The sequence below is a fragment of the Monodon monoceros genome, unplaced genomic scaffold, assembly GCF_005190385.1.
Source record: "Monodon monoceros isolate NGI ecotype Baffin Bay Population unplaced genomic scaffold, NGI_Narwhal_1 Super_Scaffold_8, whole genome shotgun sequence".
In the NCBI taxonomy this organism is placed as follows: domain Eukaryota; kingdom Metazoa; phylum Chordata; class Mammalia; order Artiodactyla; family Monodontidae; genus Monodon; species Monodon monoceros.
In genome coordinates, this window is record NW_021703785.1 from 29,737,663 (window position 1) to 29,748,503 (window position 10,841).

The window sequence follows — 10,841 nt, forward strand, 5'->3', positions numbered from 1 at the left end:
ATGTTCATGGCAATAATTTAGCACATGACTTCTAAATCTTTTTCCAACACTAAGCAACGAAATACAATTTAGTTGTAAATTTCTTTTCCTTCAGCCAGAAAATATTTTGCCTATTCAATAAAATCCATAATTAGGAATATTTCTAGGGAATTTCCACATCAGAAATGGGTGGTTCTAAAACACAATATTTAAAATTACATAATGTGGCTGTGCAATACTCAAATCACAAAACATAATCAAGATGAAAATCTAGTGTGGTCATAAAAAGAAATTCTATGATTGCCCACATCACAAAATGTTCTTTTAAAAAAAATGTTATAATTCCTGATGCTTAATTACCTGTAACTTTCCATCAGCTACAAGCTGCTATTACCCCTTAAATGCATATGTAAATAAAATGGAGCTTCAATTTTTAAAATAATTTTTTCTATCATTTAACTGATTTTATTCTAAGTAAGTCCTACCTATAGCAAGACAAAATATCCTGAGAAGGCAGTGACAGCAATATAAACCAACAAAAGAAATCACTACTTACCACATCTACTGAGACATATGGTTACTAGTTAACGTCTAACAGTTACTAACAATCTTCATATAGTAGACATGTGTTAATCATTCTTACACCAACTAGGCATTGTTAGAGCATTAAACAGTGTTTGCTCATACTGAGTATAATGACACATGCAACCAACAAATGGTAACAGAGTGAAATCAAGGTAAGTAAAAGGCCTATGATTCCATTCAATTGAGGAAAGAAGAAAAGGTGGGGATGGGTATTGTTGTTGGGATTAATCTGTGGCTTAATTTATAAATTTTCCAAATTCTGAGTGAGTTAATTAAATTTCCATTCATTTTCGAGTCTCAGTTCTGCCACTAACATAAAGAGAATAAAGAAACAACTACAAAAATTTTGGTTAAACTGATTACTTCTTAGATACTTGTCCATTCTCCCACTAAATGTACATTACTTCTTTAAAAAATAAATTTAAAGGGGTGGGATAGGGAGAGTAGGAGGGAGGGAGACACAAGAGGGAAGAGATATGGGGATATATGTATATGTATAGCTGACTCACTTTGTTATAAAGCAGAAACTAACATAAAAAATTTTTTAATTAAAAAAATAAATTTAAAACAAACTTAACCACACCAAAGCATGCCAGAAATAGTGGACAATCATATACTAATAATATCTTTTCTCTGTTTATGTCACCACAGAATGGCCTCCTGTGACCATCTAACCTAGTATGTTTTCCCTGATGGTCTTCATCACTGTACCATTAATTTTCTCCACTGCACTTATAATAATTGCTAACTATTTGTTTGCTTACTTGTTTATTGTCTGTCTTCCCAATGGACTGAAAAGCAGAAAACCATAAATGTTTTCATCACCAAATATAACCAGCTCCTGCGCAGGTATCTGGTATTCCAAAAGGTGCCCCTCAAATATTATTTAATTGATGTGAATAAGTGAATGTGTTTTATAGTCTACCAAGATTACTTAGGAACAAAGGTTTCCAATTAGAATGTAGGTTTAGAATATGTTTCCAATTATATAAGCTTACATCTCATTAAAAATAATAATGGTATCATCTAAAAACGATTGTATTTTTTAGTCTGTTGATACAGTTAATTACACTGATTGACTTTAGAATAGTGAACCAGCTTTGCAATAACAGAATAAATGGCCCTTCATCAAGATACACTATCCTTTTTATATACTGCTGCATTCTCTTTGCAAGTATTTTGTAGAGGATTTTTACATCCATGTTCATGAGGGAGAGTCTGCAGTTTTTCTTATTACAGCTTGTCTGGTAATGCTGGCCATAAAATGAGTTGAGAAGTGCCCCCCTCTTCTATGTTTATGTAGGATTAGTATTATTTCTTCCTTAAACGATCATTTCAAGAGATACAGGAAAGTCATTTAAGAAAATTCAACAGTGATCCATGATAAAATCTCTCAGCAAACTCGGAAAAGAAGGGAACTTCCTTAACCTGATAAAAAAGCATCTACCAAAACCCTACACCTAACATATCTAATGATCAAAAATCAAATGTTTTCCCTCTAAGTTCCAGAACAAGACAAAGATGTCCTCTCTCTCTCCATCCTACTCAATTTTGTATTAAAGGTCCTAACTAGTTCAACAAGAAAAATAAATAAAAAGCATACAGATTGAAAAGGGAAAAATAACACAGTCTAACCACAGAGAATATGACTGTCTGTATAGAAAATCCCGAAGCATCTACCAAAAAAAGCCACTAGAGTAAGTGAATTTAGCACAGCAGCAGGACAAAGTTAACATGTAAAAATAAATTATACTTCTATACATAGCAATGGACAACTAGAAAATGAAATTTTAAAACACCATCATTTACAATAGCACCAAAAATCATTAAATACTTAGGTATAAACAAACATAAAAATGTGCAAGATCGACATGCTAAAACAACAGACCACTGTTGAAAGAAATCAAAGACCCAGGTAAATGATGAGAGGTACCATCTTCATGGATTGCAAGACTCAATATGGTTATGATATTAATTTTCCCCAAAATATATCTATAGGCCTAGTCATCAAAATCATACCAAAATTTTTTGTGTAGGTTGACAAGCTGATTCTAAAATTTATATCGATAGGCAAAGAAACTAAAACAGCCTAAACAATTTTGAAAAGGAATGAAGTTTGAGAATTCATACTATTTAATTTCAAGACCACAGTAATAAAACTACAGTAATCAAAACAAACACATAGATCAATAGAATAGAACAGAGCCCAGATATATGGTAAATTGATTTTTAACTAAAGTTATAAAAATATCTGGAATTAGGTCTGAGAGAAATATGCTTCCTTCCTAGGGCACTAAATCAGAAGTTGTAAATACTGACTTCTTCAGAAGGAAAATTTTTTTCTTTACAAAGCCGTCAAAATGTTTTAGGCAAAAAAATGAACAACAAATGTCAAAGAGGGTAAAACAAAAGAAAATTAATATTGATAGGAAATGCCACCTTAATAATAACATGAAAGATATATGCTGTGTTCCAAGCTTTGTTCATTACTAAATTACTAGATTACTAAAGAGACAAGAATTGAGGCAGTAATAATCATTTCAATAGCATGTAATAAACCTGAATAAAAAAATAGTTTGCTGACAACATTAAAATAAAGCACTTCTATCTGCTTTCTTTATATAAGGAATTTTCTACAAGCTTTCAAAACCGAAAACCAATGAAGTACAGGATGAATCATTATTCCTTGGTGATGAGAAGGAAGATTATTGGGGGGGGGGAGAAGTATGATAAACTAAGAGGGCAGTAAAAAGTAAACTTGCTGTTGAGAATGAAAAACAGGAGAAGACAAAATACACCTGAGCAAATAAAAAGTTTATACCTGGTAGCACTTATTGTCCTTTTGATCGAGAGGCTGCGAGATGTTCCCTCTTCCTTCCCCATCCCGAACCTCCAACACCCAAACGAACTTAGTAGCTGGCAAAGGATGACGTGGGAATTGAGCTTTCCTATGGTATAAAAGCAACTAAATTCCACTTTTAAGAAACTGGAAGAGAAAGGGGGCGTGGCGGAGAAGAGAAGTGACTTGATCGGACGAGAGAAGATGACTGGAAGATGATTTCATGGTGCAAGTGGCGGATGAGATTACAAGGACTGAGTGGGAGCCTTTACAAAGCTTGGAGTCGGGTGTTGCAGGCAAATTAGTCACCTAGAAGGTACAGGGCTGGGACAATCATGGATTCGGCACTAGCAGGAGGCAAAACGAAGAGAGAAGAGGAACTGGAATACAGGGTGAACGTCCCTCAAAACCTCTGACCCAAAAAACCCAGGAAATGCTGATGACGGGGAATGGGACCAGAGACAGCTGGGAGCATCTCCAGGACCCAGGTGGAAGGGAAGCGGCCGCAAACAGGGCACGCCCGTCTGAAGGTGAGCAAGAAGGACCCTCACGGAGTTAAATCCCAGACTCCTGGGGAGTGCAGGGGTGTAGGCGGCCAGGGTCCCAAGCGACAAGACACCTCACTCACCTGGTTGGTGACCTGAAAACGAAACAGAGAACACTATTTAGCGACAAACTGCCCGGGACTAGAGGCGGCAGCCCGGTGCCCTCCGCCCCCGCCCGCGGCCTCAGGCCAAGACCCGAGCCACGCTCACCTCGGGATTGGCCTCCAGCGGCAGCCAGCGTTGACTCTCCATTGCCACTCCGCCCGGCCCCTCTCCAGCTCTGACAGCCGCCGCCGCTTCCGCCCCCTTGCTCCTGACCTGGACCCGTCCAACCCTGCGCCCCGAGGGAGGGGTGCCGAGAGACGAAGAAAAGTCTAACAACACCCTAGCTCCTTTATCGCTCGCTACAGAACCACAAGTCAAGGTTTTCACTTTAAATTAAGATACAATCGGAGAGGAAAAGAATAGGAGTCAGCTTCCTATTGCAGAAGGGAAAAGAATCTCAGCTCTCTCCCCTCGCGCTTGGACTCTTCCGAACCGACGCGACTGCTCCAGTGCCACGCATGCGCCAAGCGCGGGTCTGGGACCGCGTGCTCTCCGGCGCCCTCCCATGCCTGTATCATCAGCCGGAGACGCTAGGGGGCGCGCCGCTGAGTCCTGTTCGTCGAGGGAGGGACCTGGGCGCTGCCAGTCAGGAAGCCCCGCACCCAGGGGACGCCAGTCGTGCTCGGAAGCTCCTTTGCCAGGGTGCAGAAGTGATATGTCGGCCTTGTCTGCTGTTACAGAGTGGGGAACATTTCTATATACCTACGCAGTTCCGTGTAGAAAAAATGTCAAGTACCTGTTAATGAATCAGACGCTGTAACTAAGTGTTGGGTACGCAAAGCTAAGCTTACAGTAGGGTAGAAGAGGTGGACAAAAGAACGAAGAATCACAATGAAGTGTGATACACGTGTGATAGTGGTAGCATGAGGTTGCTGAAACTACACAAAAGGGCAGCTAACGGGGAAAGGGAGTGTCCAGAAGGCTTCCTGGAGGAAGTGGACAGCTGGAGTGAGCCCTTAAAAAAGTCGATGGTAGCCAGTCAGAGAGGAGGGTGCTCGGAAGAAGGGAAAGTGTGCACTGTGGCTGCAGAGCCTGCAAGACTGAAGGGCAGTGGTTAGAGACAGTTTTGGAGAGATAGGAAGGGACTAACGGGTCAAGATATCTGGGCTTCATACTGAAAACAGCGGGGAACCGCTGAAGCATTTTAAGGAGAATTTTCATCTCTCTTTTCCATCAGGCTGTGAATTCCATAAGGCCTGCAGCAATGTCATTTTTGAATTCCTCACATCGTTTTCCCCAAAGCCTAACCCAGTGCCTGATACATAGTAGATGCTCAACAAATATTTGAGGAGTGAATGGAATAATCAGATATGCATAAACCCCATTTTCAATAATGTGGAAAATTTGCCAGAGCGGAATGATGAGAGACTTAATTAAGGCAGTAGCGGTGACGGAGGGGCAGGAGGGGCAGGCATAGATTAAAGAGATACTGTTTGAAGGGGGTATCCTACTGCTGAGCCCGCACTGTCAATGACGACTCCGGAGATCTGACCTGGGGTAGAGTGCGTGTTACTGCTGCACCCAAGAGAGGGAATGCAGGGAGAGGAGCAGTTACGGAGTGAGGAAAAGATAATTACACTGAGCTTGCCTTTCTTGGGGAACTTCCAACTCTCCCCCTCATGTTCTTCTGGCCACTATTCAACTTCCAAGGAATTTCCAAGATTCCCCATTCTCCTTATCTATCTGAGAGATTGTTGCAATACCACCCAGCTGTGAGGTGGTACATCTGAAATGTCCAGCTCATCATGGGAAGCCATAGTTGCATAATCACTTCAGTTGCACAGCCAGGCTCTTAGTGGCATGCCAGGGGTTGTTTTTCAAATGACTTACTGTCAGAGGAATGGCGTTGGTCCAGAACCTTGAGGCCCTGCACTGTGACTCTCCTGTTAGGGCTTCCCTAGGACTCCACACAGCGTGGACCTCTCTAGCACCATTGGATCTGCTGAGATATAGGGCCAAACAGAAGGTAGCCTGCATTCCAGCATGGACTTGCTGCAGAGGACTCTCTTGCTCAGGGATCTACTCAAACTGGCAGCCATCCATATCACCCAATAAACGTGTTGCACCTGTATTCCCAAATGTGATGTATGCTGCATCCAAAAGCCAGAAACCCACCAAGTGCTCTGCCTCTTCCCTGTTGATAGGAATTGCAGGGTACAATAGCTTATCCTTCATCTTAGAGAGGTTGTCCCATTATGGGCTAGACCTTTGGACCCATAAAAGCCTTATGAGGGACTTCCCTGGTGGTGCAGTGGTTAAGAATCTGCCTGCCAACGCAGGGGACACGGGTTCAATCCCTGGTCCGGGAAGATCCCACATGCTGCAGAGCAGCTAAGCCTGTGTGCCACAACTACTGAAGCCTGCGCGCCTAGAGCCCGTGCTCCGCAACAAGAGAAGCCACCACAATGAGAAACCCACTCACCGCAACTAGAGGAAGCCCACGCACAGCAATGAAGACCTAATGCCGCCAAAATAAATAAATAAATAACTTAAAGAAAAAAAAAACTTTATGTATGTAGTAGCCTCTGATCTTTGTAGGGTTTAATTCTCAGCCTCTGGCATGCATATACCCACCATGGTATTGAGTCCAGTACTTCTTAAACTTGGATGTACATACAAATACCTAGGGAATCTGAAATGCAGATTTTGATTCAATAAGTCTAAGATGGGGCCCAAGATTCTGCATTATTGGCTCCCTTTTTGTTTTGTTTTTTAATTTTTTAATTGAAGTAGAGTTGATTTACAATGTTTTTCTGGTGTGCATCAAAATGATTCAGTTATACATATGTATAAGGTCCCTATGTTTCTTTTTGTTTGTTTTTTTGCGGTACGCGGGCCTCTCACTGTTGTGGCCTCTCCCGTTGCAGAGCACAGGCTCCGGACACGCAGGCTCAGCGGCCATGGCTCACGGGCCTAGCCGCTCCGCGGCATGCGGGATTCTCCCGGACCGGGGCACGAACCCGTGTCCCCTGCATCAGCAGGCGGACTCTCAACCACTGCACCACCAGGGAAGCCCAGATCCCTATGTTTTAATTCTTCCTTTATCTATACCCTTTGCCATATAACACTGAAGTTTTTTCCACTAGGGGCAAAGTAGTGTCAATCCTCATTATTCATGGGTTCTGCGTTTTGAATTTATCTACTTGCTAACATTTATTTGTAACCCCCAAATCAGTACCCATGTCACTTTCAAGGTCATTCACAGACATGCTCAGAGTGGCAAAAAAATTGAGTTCCCAGCTGAGGTCAAGCAAGTCTGTGCTCTGCCTTCTTGTTCAAGGTCTTGTATTGGAAATGTGTCCTTTGTGCAGTCTATTTAGTGCCACATTTTTTAGGCATTTGTGTGCTTTTTGTTGATGATTTCACTGTATAAAATGGCCCCAAGCATTGTGCTCATGTGCTGTTTTGTGTTCCCACACACAGGAAGACTGTGATGTGCCTTATAGAGAAAATACATGTATTAGGTAAGTTCCTTCAGGCATGAGTTACAGTGCTGTTAGCCCTGGGATCAGTGTTTACGAATCAACAATGTAGATTAAATGTGGGGACTTTCAACAAAAATACACATAAAAAATGTGTTGATTTGTTGATTAAAATGTGACCAGAGGCTCACAGGAACCTAACCTGTTTCCACTAGGAGCAATGGTTCAGTATTTACTAACTCAGCATTCATGGTAGCTTTATAATGAGAATTAACTGTATATTTACCCACTCCTTGACATTGAGTTCAGCCATGTGATTTGTTTTGGTCAATGAAATGGGGCAGAAATAATTGTATGCCAGTTCGAAATCCAGGCCTGAATAAGTTTCTGCTTGCTGTTTGTACTTGTGTCATCACCTGGAGAAGAATGAGCTTGGGCCAGCCTCCTGGTTCCAGGAAGAGAGTAAGGACACGTGGAACATAGCAGAAACACCTCAGCTGAGCCCAGCCTCCACTGGCCAACTCACTGCTAACCCCCAAGACATGTAAGCTAAATAAATGTTTGTTTGTAATATGACATTGGGAATTTGTGGGGGGGCAGGACTTTTTTACACAGCAACACCTAATTGCTATATCTACCAAAATTTTTCATACTCAAATTCAAAGGAGTCGTCAGATAATTGATACAGCTGCCCCAAATTCTAATAACCAAATAAAAACATGCAGTTGAACCTCCAAAAAATGTTATTTCCTACATGACTAAACTCATAGTTTCATTTTTTTTAGCAACTGTTGCAAATTCAGCAGCTTCTATTCAAACATACTGGGAAGTTTTTGACAAACTGATGTTTGATGTCTTAACGAAAGTATTTGAGACTCAAAAACTGCTCTCTCATTTTTATAAATTTCTTTCTTATATTCTGAGGGTTCTGGCAACTTCTCCAACCTTGAACTGAAATAAGCAACACTTTTGTTTTATCTACTCAAGTATATCCACCTTTTTAGGAATTGTAATTTGGTTGATTTGTAAGAACACATGGAATTTTGGTCGTTCCTCCAATAACCCATATTTGCCTTACTGATCTAAGTTTACAACACACTGTTCTCTTTCCATGCCTGGTTCCATTCCTGGTAACTTTTTTTATGCCAAATCACAGCATAATCTTTTTTTTTAAAAAGGAACATTTATTTATTTATCTATCTATCTATTTATTTATTTAGTTTGGCTGCGTTGGGTCTTCGTTGTTGTGTGCAGACTTTCTCTAGTTGCAGCGAGCGGGGGCCACTCTTCGTTGCGATGCGCAGGCTTCTCATTGCGGTGGCTTCTCTTGTTGCCGACCACGGGCTCTAGGCGCGCAGGCTTCAGTAGTTGTGGCACGTGGGCTCAGTAGTTGTGGCTCGCGGGCTCTAGAGCGCAGGCTCAGTAGTTGTGGCGCACGGGCTTAGCTGCTCAACAGCATAGTCTTTTTAAAGGCATTTCACATGGCATTTAAACATAGTATGTAGACAGCCAGCAATACCCGTGATTCAGTAAAAGTGTTGAACAGCTGTAACCAAGTTCACGTATACACCTGCAAAAACAACTGAGTCACACCTGCTGCCTGCCTACCCGCCACTGTAAGCAGCCATCTGATGCAATGTGCAGTATGATTTCTCAGCAGTCAAATGCGAAAAAATATGCATCTAACAATTGATGAAATTCGGTATTTGTACAACACCTGACTTAATCAAATAAGGTTGTCATTGCAGTCATAACCAGCTCAGGGAATCTTCTAGGATGAGGCCTCACCTGGCTTTCCTTAGGGCTATGGGGGGGGGGGTGTCAATTTCGCTACACACCTGTAACTCATTCATGGCACACCATCATGATTACTCTGTCTTATATTACTTGTCATAATAGGAATATGTCCAGCTGTCTTCATGCTGTATCTGCCTTTAGCCTTTGTTGCATTGCCAAATAACCATCCTAAAACATAGCCTTTTTGCAGTACTTAAGAACATATCGGGACTTCCCTGGTGGCGCAGTGGTTAAGAATCTGCCTGCCAATGCGGGGGACCAGGGTTCGATCCCTGGTCGGGGAAGATCCCACGTGCCTTGGAGCAACTAAGCCCACAAGCCACAACTACGGAAGCCCGTGAGCCTAGAGCCCGTGCTTCTGCAACAAGAGAAGCCACCGCAGTGAGAAGTCCGCGCATCGCAACGAAGAGGAGCCCCCACTAACAGCAACTAGAGACAGCCCGCGCGTGGCAACAAAGACCCAACACAGCCAAAAATAAATACATAAATAAATAAATAAAAATTAACTTAAAAAAAAAAGGACACATCGAAACTTAACACAATTTGGTCTCATCTGTCCACAGTATGGATGAAAAATAGTCTGCACCTGATCAGAAATCACGACTAACATAATATTGTTGTGTTTCTATAAGCCAGGCCCTTAATCTATTTAGGTCTCATTTTTAAAATGAGACTCTATAAGTTCCCCTTAAGCCAAAGGTTAAAAAGTATGTCGTGCAGCTTTCAGGTGAATGTGTGACTCGGCCAGATGAGCTGAAAGAAGAATGTGGGACAGTGACAATATGGAACATATAAAACCTATCTAAATGCATTGCCATTCAGTTTCTGATAGAGTTTGTCGTACTTGCTTTGTTTTGTTTTAAATATGTAGGTCCGTCAGATTTGGCCCCAAATCTAACATCTGTGGTACGTACTCTGCTTTAAGCTCTAAAACCTCTATGATTCTAGCATCAGTGATCATGCTTATTCTCCGTTCTGCATCGTTGCTCAGGCTGCCCGTGGATTTCCACCACTACTTCCCCCAACACCCCTGCAACACACACAAACACACACAAAATCATCCATATTTTTCAGTAGCCTGGAGTATAAATAGAACATTCAATTAGCACAAGGCAGCTGGAAAAGGATTTCAGCAGGTACACTGGGAGCGCTAAACCCCTCTGGAGTTCTCTGAAATTAGATTGCAGACCGTAAATTAAAACCAGAGTTTGAAGTTTTATCTATTAGTTAGCTGATATTGCTTAACATTCCTGAATTTCCATTTTCTCAACTTTAAAATGGAGATAATTTGTGATCTAGATAACTTATAGGCTTCTTTTGAGGCCTGACTATCATGACGATGATAATAGGAGCTGGTATTTATTGAGTACTCGCTATGTTCAGGAACTTTGCTATGTGCTTTACGTATGGGATCTCACAGAACCTTTCATAAAGCCTTGTGAGACAAATATCTACAGCCTGAGTGTTACAGATTAGAAAGCCGATCTCCAGAAAGTCTGCCTTTACTCAAGGCGTACAGCTGAGTGGCAGAGGGTTTTAGATTCAGGCCTATGTGACTATAAAGCTCCC

The 10,841-nt window shown here is 41.7% G+C and overlaps 1 protein-coding gene across 2 annotated transcripts in view; it reads right to left on the reverse strand.

Moving 5' to 3' along the window:
- Positions 1–4,247, reverse strand: part of UCHL3 (ubiquitin C-terminal hydrolase L3) — a 44,062-nt gene extending 39,815 nt beyond the window's left edge. Inside the window, exons 1-2 of one of the 2 annotated variants that reach the window (XM_029210482.1) lie at positions 4,159–4,247; positions 4,032–4,043 (exon numbers count right to left, since the gene is read on the reverse strand). In XM_029210482.1, coding sequence (XP_029066315.1) covers positions 4,032–4,043; positions 4,159–4,200 — 54 coding nt within the window. In that variant the 5' untranslated portion in view covers positions 4,201–4,247. Of the gene's footprint in view, positions 1–3,385; positions 3,996–4,031; positions 4,044–4,158 lie in introns of those variants that run through there. The other variant, XM_029210483.1, reaches the window with a different exon arrangement.
- Between the last annotated feature and the right edge of the window lie 6,594 nt (positions 4,248–10,841).